The following is an 18,480-nucleotide window of genomic DNA, read 5'->3' on the forward strand; positions in this document are numbered from 1 at the left end:
TTCAATGACATTTTAAGCCATTGAACTAAACCCTTGCCTCTGTATTTTATATTATGTGGAATAACTACTGTACTTCTTATCAAATCCATCTTTAATTGGGTAGTCTATTTTGCAACTGAAGGCTAATATATAAGGTGATTAGCCAACTAATAGACCTCCTTATTATTATTCTTCCTTCAAAACTCAACTGAGACATTAATGCCCTCCAAAACTTCCCTCAAAAGCGTCTTTGACAACCGCCCCCCCGGAACTCCCCCCCCCCATCCTCTTCCAAGTGGAACAAAGCAAATTTTAGTTTCGATTCCCGTTACCCTGGCATACAGACACTTATTTTCCTACAAACAACTTAGGTTCTCAAAGCCACCTCTCATCTAATAGCCCTCAAATCCAATGCAATAGTGTCTAGTTGATATGACCACTTGCCCCAACTGTGGGTGGCGGGCGAGTTAAGTTCCTTTACTAAGAGGGGGACTTTGCTCACACCTGGAAGGGCAATAATAGTAGTTTAAAGTTCAGAAACAGAGGAAATTCTATGCTGCATTATATTTAAGTCATCAGTGTCCCAGTCTCTTCCTCAAGGTCCTAAATATCTTAAATGAATGTATTGTGCCTTTTTTCTTTCTTTCATCTCAATTCCTCCAGTGCCCTGCAGATAGGTTAGGAGCCTAGCACAGTAGCTCCTCAATAACTCTGTTAAAATGGACCAATAATTAAAGAACTTAAATGTTAAAGCTCAGTAACACTTTAGAGATCCTCTAATGTAAACTCTTAATTTTACAGGTACTGAGATCTGGAGAGTTTACACAACTTCTCCAGTATGTAAAGTAGGAGCAAAGCCAGAACTACCATTTTGGCCTACAGTCTCTTAATCCAGCGCTCTTTCTATTCTACCAGAAGCTGGATACATTTGTAATCTAGATGAACAGAAAGGATACCTGCGAAAATGTAACTACAAGTGCATACAGAGACAGTAAGTGCCATCCATTGTTTCAAGAGGGAAAAAATATTTTGGACTCTGATGGTCAAGATTGGCTATTATATATGTCAGGTAGCACAGTAGTCTGGATTCTTGAATTTATTGCCTTCACTCTTCTGACATCAGCTTGGAGAGGGCCTCTCTGGCTTCCCAGTCTAAATTTGGAAAGCACCCCATATTTTCTCTCCAAGCACCTTTAACATTTTCACTTCTCTCAACTCCCCACTTCACATTTATTTATGTCTTTGTTTGTTTCTTTCACTTGAATATCCTCCAGAAGGGTAAAGGCCATGTCTACTTTATTCCCCACTGTATATTCAGTGCCTCACACAGCTACTGATACATAAAGACACTCACTATCTAATTGGTCATTAATTTATTCAACAACATTCCATGAGATGGGAGTACAAAGATGAACAAGGCAGACAAATGTCCTGCCCTCTTAGAGCTTATATTCTGCTGGAGGAAGATAGAAAATAAGCAATATAACATAAGCACAATACTGCATATGACATCAACTTGATGCACTGTCATTTTTATGTCTAAACAAAGAAAAAGACATTACAAACTTTGCCATGCTATTGATGTTTCGATGAATAACTTTAAAGATACAAAAACACGAATAAAGGGGAATCTTAGAAATGATGAATGTAGTATATTATATATTATATGAAGACAAATGCGACAGTGAAAATTAAAAGCAGGCATGGTGTGTCGAGAGAGTTCCCTGAAGTGATGAGTGAATTAGATGGGAATGAGATAGAGAGATAGTGGGATATCAAAGGAGCAGGTAGTCGTAGAGAATTGATACATGAATTAGAAACCAATTTTGTATTTACATGGTATGAGTAACTTTAGTGGCAGCTATATCTTAACCCCAGTCCTTCCAATCATTTGTTGTAAGGGCTTGAGCAAGTTTTTGAGCCAAGGTTTCTTAATTTGGAAAATGGCTATTATAAAATGTGATATTTGAGATGAAGTATGTAAAAGACATTGAATTTAAGGGATACTTAATAAGTTGTAGTGTTTATTACTTTTATCATTTTATTCAGTAACTCCTGAATGGAATTCTAGTTGATTTCCTGCTTATTTGTTTATTTGTTTGCTTGTTTGAACTGTTAGACCCTCTCCTAGACTTGCAGTGCTGGGCTATTTCCCCCCTCAATAAACACTGTGTTTGTATTTTACCTTCTGTTTCAACTTGTCACTTATCTGTCTTCCCTACTAGATTACAAATTCCTTGAATGTGTGAACCCTGATCTACTCATATCTGTGATATTTGGAGTACAGTACGTGGCACCTAGAAGGTCCTTATAATGTTTCTTGACTGAATGTAAGAACAAATGTGTTGGGTAATGGGCCTTCCAGGCAAAGGGAAAGTTTTCAATAAAGCCCTGGTGATGAATGCACTGGGCATCCATCCATCGCTCAACAAAACTTCTTTTGAGTGTTAACTGGCAATAATTTCAGAGAATACTGCTCTTTGGAACACATAGGAATATCCCATGGAACGAATAGGTCAGTACCCTATCAGAATAGGGCTTTACCCATCACACTAGTTAATCTCAGTTACTCCTTTCAGCTTGATTTAGATGACCCATTCTAGCAGTATCTTCTCATGGTAAGCTGTTAACTTTGTAAGGTTCTAAAGAGATTGCAAATGTTTCTCAACATTTTTGTATGTGTGCCAGGATTTACACCCGCCCCGTGGGAGGGTTGCCTTTTCGATATTGCAAAACAACAGGGCAATGACTGGTTCCCCTGTGTCATTTAGACAAGTATGCCCTGGACAGCATGAGCTCAGCTGTAGGCCCATAAGCTGACATGTCAACCTGCAAAGCCACTTCTTTGAAAATGATTTAACTTTTTCATTTCTTAAGAACTGAGTAGGGCTTTAGAAAATGTCCAAAACCAAACTCCCCATTGAAATTTTGAGGTCTCTAAGCAAAAATAACCTCCTTCTGGCTTCACAGGTCAAGAAACCATCAGAAAGAAACCATCTCAGCTGCCTGAGGATGGTCTTAAGTCCAGCCACCCAGGCGCCAAAGCCAACACCAGTTTGACGCAGATGGGTATTCAGCCAGAAGAGGTAGAGCTCCGTGTCAGACTCTCTCTGCTTCTCCAGCCTAGGAGTGAAGGGAGTGCATGATGGGAAGAGAGGAATTCGGGCCAAAGACTCAACAAATTGCAACATGTCTCATAGCCAACTCAGCTGGCAGAGTCCCTTAATGCTACTAACCAGTTTGGGCACCATGCGGAGAGCCAGCTCCTGTATCAGATGAGCCACTTGTAGTCTTCCATATTGGCACCTGCCCACAGGCCTCAAATAATTAGGAAAGGAAGAATTCTAATAACAGTTGAAAATAACCTTTAGTCTACAGAAGTTTACTGTCAAATGATGGAACTGAATTAAGCAGAAATAGCTAGCAAAAGAATGTAATGTATATAAATATCAAATCATTATGTTGTACACCTGAAATGAATACAGTATTGTACATCAGTCATTCTTCAATAAAAATAACAAAAATATGATGGAGCATGAAAGCTTTGAAATAATCGAGAGTTCAAGCTCTTTATTTAATTTTTAGCCCATTACTTGCTAACTGTGCCATCTTGGACTGGCCACTGGTCCTCGGAGTGTAACTTTCCTCACCATAGAAATACAAAGCATGTTTTAACCAATCTACCTGTCGGTTATTGGGAAGATCAAATGATTAAATGATCTGATATTTTGCTGACTTAAGAACACAGTGCACATGTTTGATTTTGTCTTATGGCTTAAATGATAAAATGATGGGTATATTTAAAGGTACTGTGACAATAGAGATATACTTTATGAATAAGAACATCTTTCCTATTTAAACATTTGACCCAGTTCGAAACAAAGGCAGATTCTGTTTCCAGACAAGTAACTTTGCAAAGTGGTCCACAGGTGGTCCACGTCATCCAGTCCCTTTCCTCCTAATCCTTATCTGGGTGTGAACAGGACAATATCTTGCTTTTTGGCTTTATTTGCAACGTGGGTGACATGGCTGGGCAGATATGCGACAAATAATGGCTGCTTTCCTATTGCACTGTCTCACTCTAAGCACTAAAAGAACTGAAGTATGTAAAGTATTTTAAAAAGAATAAAATGGTTGGGGCGCCTGGGAGGCTCCATCGGTTGAGCGTTCAGCTTCAACTCAGGTCACGATCTCATGGTTCATGAGTTTGAGCCCTGGGTCAGGGTCTGTGCCCACAGCTCAGGGCCTGGAGCCTGCTTCGGATTCTGTGTCTCCCCCTCTCTCTGCCCTCGCCTGCTCACACTCTCTTTCTCTCTTTCTCTCTCAAAAATATATTTATTTATATAAAATAGCATGCTATAAATAGCATTAAAAAAAAGAATAAAGTGGCTTATAAACGATGCCTTAAGGGGTATCTCAAAAATCTTCTGAGCCTCCGCTGTTCATAAAGCAATAGTAGCACCTGGCATTCAAAATCATCCCCATTTTTCCTTCAGCCCCTCTCTTCCCTGCAGTTTCAGCCCCAACGACAAGGTGCTGTCCCACCTGCGCTGCTCACCTTCTCTCTGCTGGGGCCATGCATCCCGCAGCACCAGCTCAGCCACCACCACCACTCCGACTACCACACACACAACACCCCTGCCTGTCCCTGGGTCTTCAGTAGCCTCGTGTTTCCTGCCGGGAACCATTTCCTTCTCATATCTGTCTCTCCAAAGCCTGCTAATCTTTCAGAGCCCCTCTCTTTTTTTTTTTTCAACGTTTTTTTTTTTTTTTTTTTTTTTTTTTTTTTATTTTTTGGGACAGAGAGAGACAGAGCATGAACGGGGGAGGGGCAGAGAGAGAGGGAGACACAGAATCGGAAACAGGCTCCAGGCTCTGAGCCATCAGCCCAGAGCCCGACGCGGGGCTCGAACTCACGGACCGCGAGATCGTGACCTGGCTGAAGTCGGACGCTTAACCGACTGCGCCACCCAGGCGCCCCACAGAGCCCCTCTCTTTCAGGAAGCCTTTCCGGGTGCCTCCAATCCCATTTCAAATGCATCCTTCATGCCCCCTAAACTGTTAAAGACTTCATACCACGTTCACATCAGTATGCCATCTGACCTCGTGCAGCATTTCCTTCCTGTAATTTTTTAAAAAGCATGTGTAACCGCATAAGCCAAGTTCTGATTAAGAGACCAAGTAATAAATTCCCAGAAGACAAGACACATGGACATCGGTGTTTGGTCAGTTTCCACGGTGCTCGGTGCAGGGCTGAACACACTGTAGGCACTCTCGGACACGTGTTCCAGCTGATTTCACTGCCAGGGTTGCCAGATTTTCTAATTTGAATGTCTAGTTTATACTTTTAAACAGGTGGCACAGTCTCTGGAACTATAAAATCTCTCCATTCAATGGCCTAGACAACCACGTCACACAGCCCAAGGTACAATCATTCTCAAGTAAGACACCAGTGAATTTGATTATAGATAACCGCTGAGGTTTGTGGAGAGCTTACTGCTTGCTAGGCATTGCTCTAAGCGACTGGCATATATTTGCCCATTTAATGCTCAGAAAAATTCTAACAGGTAAATAATATTATTAGCTTCTCCATTGTACAGATGGAGAAACTGAGACACAGACAAATGAAAGGGTGTAGAGCAAGGCAGCAAGGTTTCAAATCCTAGCAGTGCAGTTTCAGAGCCAGGGCTGAGCTCTTGTTTTTCACCTAAAAGGGTCCCACATGACTTGACCATATTCGCTACTAAACTGCCAGATCTTCATTCTTTGCTATCTGAACTTTATCTTCCATGGTGTTTTGAATTTTTTTTTATTTTAGAGAGCGTGAGCAGGGGAGAGGGGCAGAGAGAGAGAAATGGAGAGAGAGAATCTTAGGCAGGCTCCATGCTTAGCATGGAGTCTGATGCAGGGTTTGACCCCACTACCCTGGGATCATGACCTGCATGGAAACAAGAATCGGACGCTCAACTGACTGAGCCACCCAGGTGCGCCTCATGGGTTGTTTTTGTTTTTTGTTTTTAAAGGTGACCAAAACCCCTTCTTTCACTCTTCTCACTGTGAATGCCCCTTGTGACTTATGCTTTTGTATTCCTTTCACCTCCCTACTTCCAACAACCACTAAAGGAGGAGCAGAGTCTCCTTCAGATGTAAACTGTGGTAAGTACCAGGTTGTTAGGAAACCCAGGAGCTACTGAATCAGTCACTGTTTGCTGCTCCCTCTAACAAATATCTCTTTGAGATTCTAGAATGACTCAATCACACATCCCACACCTGCCAAATAGAATCAGCTACCCTGAGATCTGAGCTGTTCTGAGTGTACACAATTTCAAAGGGCAAGCCCATTTATAGTCTCGGTCAATAAAATGATGCACTAGGGAGGAGAAAACAACTCTCATCTATTAAACATCAAAAATTCAGGACAGGCATCTTAGACAAAAACCCAGGAAATATAAATATTGAAATATGACAAATGATAATACAACGATATTATTCTTAACCAAGGTACATCTCTTTAAAACTGAGCAGAAAAGAGTTTCATCACATTCCAAATCAATCTCCCTCCTGGAGTCAGAAGCCAGGAAGCTTCTAAAATTCAATGCAAAACATAGGTGAGCCCATGTACATATTTTTGGCCAGAAGTCCCACAGCCTTTGTGAATTTGAAAGTCCCAGCTGTGAGGCTTGCTCTTGACAAGAAAGCATCCCTGCTGCACTATTGACTGGAGTTAGACCCACTAAGTCGCCATTTCTAGGTCCAGCCTTTGGTTCCACTGTGCCAATTCCTGCCAAGTGGCCAGGTTTCGAAGTTCAAGAGGGCTTTTACCTCTACTGAACTCCTTCCAGCAGAAGCAACATGTCTTTTGAGAGAAGAAATCAAAGCACAGATAATGTCCTTCTTACTGGGACCCAAAAGGTGACCTTAACTGTTTTTGGTTTTCATTGCTCCCACCTGCCTAATTCTCACTGACTGCCATGTGGCGCCCACGGAAATATGAACCTTCAAAGGCCATTTCACATACGTGAGGAGAAACGGTAGTGACAGAATTTGGGTTGTTTTTCGTTCACACATTGTTTATATTCTTCCAGAGCCAAACTCCATCCTTTTTCTCCTGTATTCTGAGCTACTTCCTGCACACAACTCTTTCCCCTGTCCACTCCCTTGCTCTGGGTTCTTGTTATTATGTCTGTAATTTATTTTAGAATATTTCAGCACAGTGTGATGTTATATACACATTAGTCAGGTTAATCTACCCTCTACAGGTAGACAGTTGACTTAACTAGGATTCCTACATTCTGAGAGGTGAGTTAGCATTTCAAGAGAAGGTCCATATTCCAGCAATTCAGCTCTATCCATCTCCTGGCACCACCAGACTCTGTTATTTAGCATGATGGTGGAAAAATGGGCTCTTATTTGGTGAAATCATGGATATTCAAGGCCCTGGATTGGCTAAAACATGCATTCTTAGTGGGAGCAATATATCCCACAAGCAGACAAAATTTGTTGGGGGGGGGGCCTGAAAAAAGTCTGAGATTTTGCAATGATTTTATGTTTCTTTGGAGAAACATAGGCACAACCCTACCTGAAAAAATCTTTTACCTTGGTATTTAATTTCTTTCTTTAAATTAAGTTAAATTAAAGTTTTCTCCTTTGGGGGCAATAATGAAAAAATAAGTGGGGAAACACTGGGCTAAAGTATTTTGGCCCCCTCTATACCCTTGTAGGAAGATAGAATGTAGCCAGTTCTTTGCTCTTTCTTTTTAGAACTGGTGAATATGATAGCCGTGGGTTTGTCTGTATGTGGCCTTTATTATATTGAGATACTTCCATTCTATACCTAATTTGTTGAGAGTTTTTATCATGAAAAGATGCAGAATTGTGTCAAATGCTTTTTCTATAGCTATTGCAATTATCAAGTGGTTTTTATCTTTCTTTGTATTAATGTGGTTTATTAATTTGCATTAGTCAAAACATTCTGGCATCCCAGGGATAAATCCCACTTGATCATGGTGTAAGATCCTTTTAATATGCTGTTGAATTCAGTTTGCTAATATTCTGTTGAGGATTTTTGCATCAATTTTTATTAGGGTTATTGGCCTATACTTTTCTTGCAGTGTCCTTGTCTGACTTTGATATCAGGGTAATGCTATATAATATAATAAGTTTGGAAGAGTTCCTTTCTTTTCAATTTTTTTTTCAAGAATTTGAGAAGGATTGGTATTAATTCTTCTTTAAATGCTTGGTATAATTACCTGTAAAGCCATCTAGTTCTGGGCTTGTATTTTTTATTACTGATTTGATCTCCTTACTAGTGATTGGTCTGTTTAGACTTTCTATTTCTTCTTGATTTGGCCTTAGCGATTGTTTGCTTCTAAGAATTTTTCCATTTTTTTCTAGGTTGTCCAGTTTATTGGCATATAGTTGTCCAGCATAGACTCTTATAATCCTTTGTATTTCTTTGGTATAAGTTGTCATCCTCAATGGTTCAACTTTTCTTTAGGATCAGGAACAAGACAAAAGATGCCCAATCTCACCCCTCCTTGTCAACATAGGACTGGATGTTCTAGCATCAACAATTAAGAAAAAGAAATAAATAGGATATAAACTGGAAAGGAAGAAGTAAAATGATCTCTGTTTGCAGATGATATGATCTTATATATAGAAACCCCTACAGAGTCCACCAAAAATCTGTGAGAACTAACAAATAAATTCAGTAAAGTTGCAAGATACAAAATAAATACACAAAAATCAATTTCATTTTATACCCAAGCGATGAACTATCTGAAAAAGAAATTACAAAAGCAATCTCCTTTTCAATAGCACCAAAAACAATAAAATATTTAGGAATAAATTATTTTTAGATCCGTGCCCTAGGTTTGATCCCTGAGCAGTGCTGTATCCTTGTGGCTGCATCCTCCCACTGGATATTGTCACATTTGCTTCAGGTCAACCTATAATACAAATTGTGCTTAGAAGATCAAATATTTGATGAGATCTGAGCCTTCGTTAAAGTATAAATTCATGGGTCACCTGGGTGGCTCAGTTCATTAAGCAACCGACTTTGGCCCAGGTCATGAGCTCTTGGTTCATGAATTTGAGCCCCCTGTTGGTCTCTGTGCTGACAGCTCAGAGCCTGGAGCCTGCTTCAGACTCCATGCCTCCCTCTCTGCCCCTCCCTCACTCATGCTCTATCTTTCTCTCTCTCAAAAATAAATAAGCATTAAAAAAAATTGTTTTTATAGTATAAATTCATATTATGTGACCATTGAGGGTCTTCTTGCTTATAAATATCTGTATATAGCAGATTCTGATCTAAGAAGAAAAGATAACCCTCATCTACTTTTAACTGTTGGCTGTTACTGATACACCAAATACCTAATTTTTCTGCAGGACAAAATTTACTTCTAGCTTTAGAAAGTCCTCAAATTTATTATAAGCAGCAGAGCTACTAGTTAAGAGCACAGGCTCTAGAATTAGACAATCTGGACTCAAATCCATTCATTAGCTGGTGATCTTGTGCAAGTTTCTTAAACTCTCAGAGCCTTAGCCCTCTTTTTAGTAAAATAGGAAGAATAATAGTTTCTGTATCATGGAAGTTAATAAATAGAAGACACTTAGCACAGTATCTTAAAAATTGTAGACACTAAAAAAAATGCTGCCATTATTATTATTATTATCATTATTATTTATATTACCATTACTTTGAGGAACAATTAAACCTCAAGTATCTAGGAAAATATGTAGAAACTTGAACAAATGTGAAAGTTTAGGTACTCAGCATAAATGCTTCTTTTTGCATATTTGCTTCTTTTGCCATTTAGTTCTCTTGTTTCCTTCTTACATTTTAGTCACTTACTCCAAACATAGGACACAAGGAAATGTCTTTATTAGTAGTATTGGAAATTTACATAGCACTTTAACACTAATGAGCTCTTCCACATATGTTATCTGATTCTCCTGGTATCCTTAGGAAGTACGTATAGATACATTAGGTAACTAGAATATTCATTTTACAGACTATAAAATCAGAGGCTCAGAGAAACTAAATGACGTGACTGAAGACAGCTGGATATAAATGATGAAGCTAAGGAGTTATGTCCCCTCCTTGGGCTGCTGAGAACAACAGATACTCTGTTATAGTCTGTTGAGATTTTTTGTTCCTTTTTCCCAACTTCCCCACCCAGAAATATCAGAAATTTGGCACAACCTTTGACAGACATTGCAACAAGGAAATTGTGATGTGTGTTGTAAGCTCAGAAAGCCTTGACATATGTTTTCCTCTGCTCAAGTGGGCAGGGTATACTTTTTAATGTAATTGAGCTCTTTTATTAAAAGCCTTTATCAAAGAATGTACATCTCAGGACCTAAGGGTTTGATGATGATTGTCCTGGTGACAACTACCTTCCTACTTCCTGTGGTCCTCTTGCTTCCATTCTAGCGCATTACCACCACCAAAAACAATCCTTTTGCATGTATGTCAAATCACTTCACTCACATCCTGAGATAGGCCAGTGGCTTCCCTGCCCTTCAACTGAAGTGCTCAATCCTCCCTGGGTATTGTATGAAAGCGATGAATCATGGGAATCTACCCTCGAAACCAAGAGCACACTGTATAACACTGTATGTTAGCTAACTTGACAATAAATTGTATTTAAAAAAATAAAAATTAAAAAAAAAATAAAGTGCTCAGTCCTTACTCTGATCCTTTTGACTCTGCATGGTGTGGCCCTGCCCACCTCTCTGGCCACATAGGGTTTAAATCTCCCTCTTCTTCCCTTAGCTCTAGCCCACTGACATTTCTCATCTGGGGTACCCCACTTATCCTTCTCTTGATCCGGAAGACTTTCACCCCACCTCATGGAATAGACCTCATCATTCCACTATCTGATCAGAAGTTGCTTTTTCAGACGGTTCTTCCCTAAGGAGAACTCGGTGAAAGCAGCCCCTTCTTAGCTAAGCACCATTGTACCAACTTACATTATGGGCTTCAACCCTCTTACCACTCTCTGCAATTGGCTCATCCGCCATCCAAAGAATTTATTTCCAGGTTTACTTCATTACTCTCTCACCCTAACTTCACAGGAAACTTCAAATGTGTGGGAACTGTTTTTGTCTATATCAGGGGTACAATGTCTGGCAGCTACTAGGTACTAAGTAAATATTTGTTGTATAAATGAAGATAAGTTACTTTATTTGTACTGAAATAGATTTCCTTTCTCGGTTTTCTCAATGGTATCCCTTCAGCTGAATATTAAATAATTACCTTCTGCCCTTTAGATTGTATTCACCTAAAGAGACTCCTTTAGGCTAAACGTTTCATAGGCAAACTCTGGTTTCAGGAAGCATTTCTCTCTTGCAGGCTAGTTTCTCTGAAGACTATCTCACCAAAAGCTTTATTTCTAAAGGTTTGTTTTAGTTAAAGGAGGGGAGTTTCCCAGGTAGAAGCACCTAATTGACTATTAAGAGAATAGTTCTAAGAGTTCTTATCTATCATATTTGTATGAGCCAGGTCCAGACAAATTACAGGGAGGTTGGGGAAGGGGGAAAATCTTTGCATTGATACTACAGGTGACCAAATTTCCTGAAGAATTTTTGAAGAGGAACTCTGAGTGCGTATGCAGTATTCCCTAACCCTCTTCATATAAACATTTATTTGTTCAGCCTCCCAGTGAGTAGTTGTTTGGGATATGCATCCCTGTTTAATTAAGGAACCAATTTCTTGGGAATGAGTAGGCACTGGATGTATATCTGAGTTTCAGGAAACCCTAGTTGAAGTGACTAGAACAACTGGCAGATAAAGGTCAAAGTATTTATAAACAGGAGTTATGTCCCTTCCTTGGACTGCCGAGGACAACAGATACTCTGTTATAGTCTGTTGAGATTTTTTGTTCCTTTTTCCCAACTTCCCCACCCAGAGATATTAGGAATTTGGCACAACCTTTGACAGAAATTTCAATGAGGAAATTGTGATTTGTGTTGTATGTGCAGAAAGGCTTGACATATGTTTTCCTCTGCTCAAGTGGGCAGGGTACAGTCTTTAGTGTAATTGAGTTCTTCTATTAAAAACCTTTATCAAAGAGTGCACAAGATTTCCTCCCAGCTAGCGGCTTCCTGACCTCATACAGAGAAACCAGAACCATAAATGGGTGATGTGTTTTATAAGATGTTGTAGGCATAACTATGGAGGCTATTTCATTAGATGGAAGAGGGGGAGAGTCCAGAGAAGGAGGAAAAAAGAAATGTAAGAGAGAGAAAAAGATTGACCTTACAGTTATATATCTATAACAGTAATTGAGACTTGTGGCAAAAGTCTAACTTCCCTGGAAACTTAAGCATGGGGTTGTGTCAAGAAAGAGGAAGGTAGACCTATGTGGCTAAGGACTGAATTGCATTTCCCCCAATTCATAGTTTGGAGTTCCAACCACCAACGTAGCTGCATTTGGACATAGGACTTTTAGGAGCTAATTAAGATTAAATGAGGTCCTGAGAGCGGAGCTCTAGTCCAATGTGATTGGTGGCCTTTTAAGAAGAAGAAGAGAGATAGCTCTCTGAACAGGTACCAAGAAGAGGTTATACGAGCACACTGTGAGATGGTGGGCCACATACAAGCCAGGAAAGAGGACTCAACAGAAGCTGGCACCTTGATCTTGGACTTTCAGGCTCCAGAACTATAAGAAAATAAATGCCTGTTACTTAAGCCATCCAGTCTATGGCATTCTTATATGGCAGCTCGAGCGGACTAAGACATGTTTCTACCCTCCACTTCTTGATGTGCTGATAGCAGTTGCTGAGCACTGAATTGTGAATGAGGCAGCTCTCCTCATAGTTCTCATTTTGAAAGATCCAGTTTCCCGCTCAAAATGTGCAGGGCTCCTTCCAATGCCAGGGATAGGGGGTACAGGCAATAGTATTAACTGGTTTTACTGATCCCCCCCAAAAGTGGTAAGATTAATATTAAGAATAGTGACATATTTGGGACACAATTTGGCAGCAGCTTTTGTAAAGGGGTGGGGGAGGTCTGAGGTGAAATCGAGATTTACCCTCCATTCTAGATGTGTCCATACTATTTTAATTTTTACCACCTGCAGGGATTTAAAAGGTTGAAACCTAGTTAAATTGATACAAATACTTGTGCACGTGTGCTGTGATTTTTCGTGTCAGAGGACTTTTTCTTGAGTGTCTATGTTTGGACCTAGAACCCTAAGAAGTTGGTAGGGAGAAGTTCAAAGAATTCCACCTCATGGCAGCTGTATTGATCATGTCACTTTCATGCCTAAAAGCCCTCTGTGCTTCCCACGGTCCTTTGGAAAAATGCAAAAATCGATGACACTTTGCAGCCCGACCACTGTCCACTCACCTCTCCAATCTCACCCAGTTCACACGATGCTTTGCCTTCTGTGTGTCAGCCATACTGGACCACTTCAGGTTCTTTTAAATCGCACCCTGTTTCCTCCCGTCTCCAGGTCAGTTGGCCCCTGGCCTCCCTGCTCAAATGCTCTCCTTCCTACACCACCTTCTTAGCACTGATTAATACACATTTTGTTGTTTAAAATCATACTGGGTCAGGTGCTCCTGCTCTAACTTATTTCTTCCCATGTAGCACACCGTCCTATTTATATTTATGCATTCGTGTGATTCTTTGCCAGTTTTCATCGAAAGGGTGATTACAATCGAATGAGTGACAATGCTGGTGTCACACCACTGAGTAGGGGATGTGACAGTAATGGCTACTGACACCAGGTCTGACACTGCCAAGCAGACCCTTAAGTAACTGATGACTTACTCAGAAAGTGCTTTTGATCCTCAACCTTGCTTTTTCATACATTATTTATTGCAAAGCAAATACACGTTCTCTTCTGTACATAGTTTATAACACCTTAAAAGTCAAATAGCTTTTGTCTAGAATATTAACATTCTGAAAATCATGTGTGTTAGTGAAGAAATTGGCAAACATTAATAAGACAAAAGAAAATCAATAGGCAGGCTAGCTGCATCGTATTTCTCCTCCTTTCCTTCTGTTCTTTCTCCTGTGAAATCAGAAAGGGCTTCATTTTAATAGCAATGAAATAACAAGGAATATGTTTCTCTTCTCCAAGTTAATAACCTTTCATTTACATAACTCAGAACTAGTCTTTCCAATTTTCAGATGAGGGAACTTAGGCACAAGATGATCTAGACACTTGATTAGTCACTTCAGAGCCCACGGCATTCCTGGTCTCCCAGATGACCTAAATCAATTCCCGTCCTAAGTTCAGGCATTTCCATTATGATGATGGTTAAAGTGGCCTTCTGTAGCAGGTGCTTTGATGCTGTGCTAGAGAGATGAAGTGTTTTCCTCATGGGAGCTCCCACTATGCGGGCACTGTTTCTTAGGAGTGGCAGAAATGAAGGCAGGGGCAATCAGAAATACAGGCAGTGAAGGGGCGCCTGGGTGGCTCAGTCGGTTAAGCATTCGACTTCGGCTCAGGTCATGATCTTACGGTTCATGGGTTCAGGCCCCACGTTGGGCTCTGTGTTGACAGCTCAGAGCCTGGAGCCTGCCTCAGATTCTGTGTCTCCCTCTCTCTCTGCCCCTCCCCCCCTCACACTCTGTCTCTCTCTGTCTCTCAAAAATAAATGTTTAAAAAAAAAAAAAAGAAAATACAGGCAGTGAAAATGTGTGCAACATGGGGCCTAAGTCAAAGGGTTCAGGCAAGAGAAGATGAGAGTTATCTGAAGAGATGTCACCTAGAAAGTCAGCATCAGACATAATCTCGTGACCAAAAACAGAAGGTTAAATTTACGGGACACTCCATTTAATGTCACCAATGGCCTCTGCCAATGAGGGATCCATCACAGGAAGATGAATGTAGTCTGCCAAGTTACTGTTCGTTCAAACGTCCCCCCTTGGGTTCAGACCCAACTCCCTGGGTCCATTCCAACTCAAGCTTCAGATGAACTCTGGCTTCAGAGTGTTCAGGGCCTGCTGCCCATAGCAGTGGGTCACATGGGATCAGCCAGATTGCTCCGGGAATATAACAAATGAGATGACCAATAACTCAGAGTGTCTGTCTGTTTCCTGTCAGTCAGTGATTAATAAATGATCCGGAGTCAGGCCCTGAAATATGCATACAACAGGCAACACAAGGTCGATTTTGTGATTCTAACCAAATGGTGCCCCAACTTTTCTCAAGATTACAGGTAATTATACCTCCCCCCACACCAGCTGCCACCATTGCTCTTCCCGTTACTATTATTTATAGTAATTCCCCATAGTTATAGGGAGCCAGACGCTGAGCTTTAAAGCTTCAAGGAATATCACAAGAAGATACATGATTTTGGCTGTCAGGAGTTTATAATCTTAACTCACCCTGTGCTCATATAAATGTACCAATGAGAACCTCAGATAAGAAGAATAATAATAGCTGGCAGGTAATGAGCACTTCCTATGTGCCAGGCACCATTTTGAATGCTTTACATGTTTTATCCAATTTAATCCTCATTAACAACCTTTGTAATCCTCCGAAGTAGGTGAGATTTTTATCCTCATTATACAGATACAGGAACAAAACAGAAACACAAATAGGTTAGGGAAAACTTGCCTGAGACCACAGAACTGGGATGTAGCAGAACTAGGGTTCAAGGTGAGGTGTCTGGCTCCAAAGATCAGTTCTTAGATGTTGCTAGAAAAGTCATAGCTGTAATTTAGTAAATATTTCCTATAAGTCAGGCATTTTGCTAAGTTATCTTACATGCATTACTCTATGTGATGCTCACCACGTGTGAGTAACCTCCTTTATGTAAGACCTGTTGCATGCTTTCGTTTGTTCCCTCTTACATTTCTGTAATATCAGTATTATTTTTATCCTACAGATGAGCTTAGAGAGACCTGGAACTTCCCCACAGTTAACACTGCAGGACTCAATCCTTGATCAGTTTTCTCCAAGGTTTGGCTCCTGCATATTGGCATTATATTTCAAGAAAAATGCCTTAAAGGGGCGCCTGGGTGGTTCAGTTGGTTAAACGTATGACTTCAGTTCAAGTCATGATCTCCTGGTTCTGAGATCGAGCCGCACATCAGGCTCTTTCTGTGCTGTCAGTGTGCAGAACCAACCTCGAATCTTCTGTCTCTGCCCCTCCCCAGCTCGAGGTCTCTCTCTCTCTCTCTCTCAAAAAATAAATCAACTTAAAAAAATGCCTTCAAATAATATCCTAGACAAACATCACCTTAATAAAAACAATAATATTGTCGTTTATAGAGTGGCTTCCTACTGACATTTGAATGTATTTGAGTCCCACGGTAAGTCTGTGTTAGTTGCACAGGCTGTAGACGTCAAAACCGAAGTTCCAGGGGCGCCTGGGTGGCGCAGTCGGTTAAGCGTCCGACTTCAGCCAGGTCACGATCTCGCGGTCCGGGAGTTCGAGCCCCGCGTCAGGCTCTGGGCTGATGGCTCAGAGCCCGGAGCCTGTTTCCGATTCTGTGTCTCCCCCTCTCTCTCTGCCCCTCCCCCGTTCATGCTCTGTCTCTCTCTGTCCCAAAAATAAATAAATGTTGAAAAAAAATTTAAAAAAACAACAACAAAAAAACCCCGAAGTTCCAAAGTTGAGATCTGAGATCACAGGACTTTGTCCTCACTCACTGACCTTCATTTATTCATAGTTCACTTAAGAAACCATCATGATGTTATGCTCCAGCACTGGGGAGACAAAGCTGAACAAGACAAGACCCTCTGCCCTCTGTCTTTTGATTCACAGACCAGAAGAGTTGCCATTTTCATCCTGTATGTTCTACTCTGTGGATCCTCTTTGAACTTCTGGTAGAAGGGCCTCCATTTGAAGGGGCAGATGCTCTGATCCCTGTGGGCAGTATTTACCCCTAGGGGGCTCCTTTTGTGAGTCATCCCTTTCCATCCTGGAACTCTGGCAGAGAGTAGAATTTGCCCATTTCACGAAAGCTATCAGGGAACACTTGGTCCTGATGGGGAAGCCGGCTCTGAAGTGATGTTTTCAGCACCTGGTGAAACCCTGGGAATCCGTGAACTGCAGGACCCCTCAGGACCGGACTAACTTTCAGACAGCTTGTGGGAGTCAGTGAGGAAGACAAGAGCCCTTTACGCAAGCACCAAACTTCTTTCAACAGCTTGGGGGTAGTGGAACGACCTTGGAGAGGTAATTCCGGAATTCCAGTACTTAGGATAGTAAGGCAGCAAGAGCCCTTTGATGATGACGGTGTTGATGAGGAAAACAGTGGCCAAGGTATCCCACAGCCTGCCAAGCTTTTTCCTGTCTTAGGCGGGAAGTTTTTCCTCTGCTGATTCTCTCTGGCCTGAACTACCCCAGACAGCAAGAAGTGCATGGGAGGAAGGCCCCAGCTCTAGAACCAGGCAGAAGTTAGAGACGGTCCTTCCGCATGGTCTGTGCAACCTTGGAGATTCAGGACCCCTCCCAACAGGGCCCTGGGAGTGCGGTGCGTAGAGGAGAGGCCTTGTTACCGGAGCTCTCAGAACCCGCAGAGAGAGGGCCCGGACGGGAGGGGATCAAGTGTGGGGGACGCACGCCTGGCTGCGCCCCGATCTCGGCTGGGGCGGCCGTGCAGGGCGGACGAGAAGGGTACCGCGGCCCCCGGCGTGCGCCCGGCCCTCCCGCCGCCGGTGGCTGCTGCCAGGAGGCCGCCCGCTGGCGGGAAGCGGCCAGGAAACCTCAGGGCCGCGCGGAGACAGCGGCCTCCTTGTTTCGCAGCCTGGTGGCTTCTTCTTTTTTTTTTTTTTTTTCCCCTGGGAGGGCCAGACATCCCCGCCCCACCCCCAGCCCCCACCCCTCCCGGCGGTTCTCCGCCCTGGCTCTGAAAGCGTTAACCCCGGAGCTCTGCGCACACCCCACGGCTCCCGCCCAAGTTCCTAAAAAAGAAAGGTGCAGAGTTGGGTCCAGATAGAGAATGGATGATCAAAGCCAAGCCGGTACTTCCTGTCGCCCGGACGCTATATATAACGTGATGAGTGCACGGGCTTCAGAGACGCACAGGAGCGCTCGCCCAGCCGCCGCCGCCGCCGCCGCCCAGAGCCTGAGGTTTCCCGGGGACCGCAATGAACCGGCTGCTGTGCTGCGCCCTCGTGGTAAGTTCCCGCCCGGGACATGGGCGCCTGGGAGCCCGCCCGCCCGCTGCTCTCCGACCTCCCCGCGGCCCGACGGGCCCCCCCAGCTCAACGCCTCCCGGTCCCAGGAAAGATCTGGGCTCAGGTTGGAAAGGGGGTCCTTCCTGGAGAGCTCATCGCGTGGCTCCTAGGGTGTCCCTTTGCCCTGGAAAGTTCCTGCTGGGTTTATGGAAGGGAGAGAAGAGTTCTAGACCTCTTTCGTTTGAATGATCTGTATCATTATATTTACTTTCTTCATTGCAGCTTATTTGACGCCCTCAAGGCGTTCACACCATCTTTGCTTAGTTAGTTGGATATTATCATCATTATCGTTAGTATTAAAGTAGCCCCTTAGAAGCAGAGTAAGGAGATGGCAGTCCTTTTAAAACTATTA

General features: G+C 42.3%; 1 protein-coding gene across 1 annotated transcript in view; it reads left to right on the top strand.

Moving 5' to 3' along the window:
- Positions 1-17,835: 17,835 nt before the first annotated feature.
- Positions 17,836-18,480, top strand: part of TNFRSF11B (TNF receptor superfamily member 11b) — a 29,672-nt gene continuing 29,027 nt past the window's right edge. Inside the window, exon 1 of the mRNA XM_030304292.1 lies at positions 17,836-18,068. Coding sequence (XP_030160152.1) covers positions 18,039-18,068 — 30 coding nt within the window. The 5' untranslated portion in view covers positions 17,836-18,038. The remainder of the gene's footprint in view (positions 18,069-18,480) is intronic.

This window comes from Lynx canadensis, chromosome F2 (genome assembly GCF_007474595.2).
Source record: "Lynx canadensis isolate LIC74 chromosome F2, mLynCan4.pri.v2, whole genome shotgun sequence".
NCBI classification, from domain to species: Eukaryota; Metazoa; Chordata; class Mammalia; order Carnivora; family Felidae; genus Lynx; species Lynx canadensis.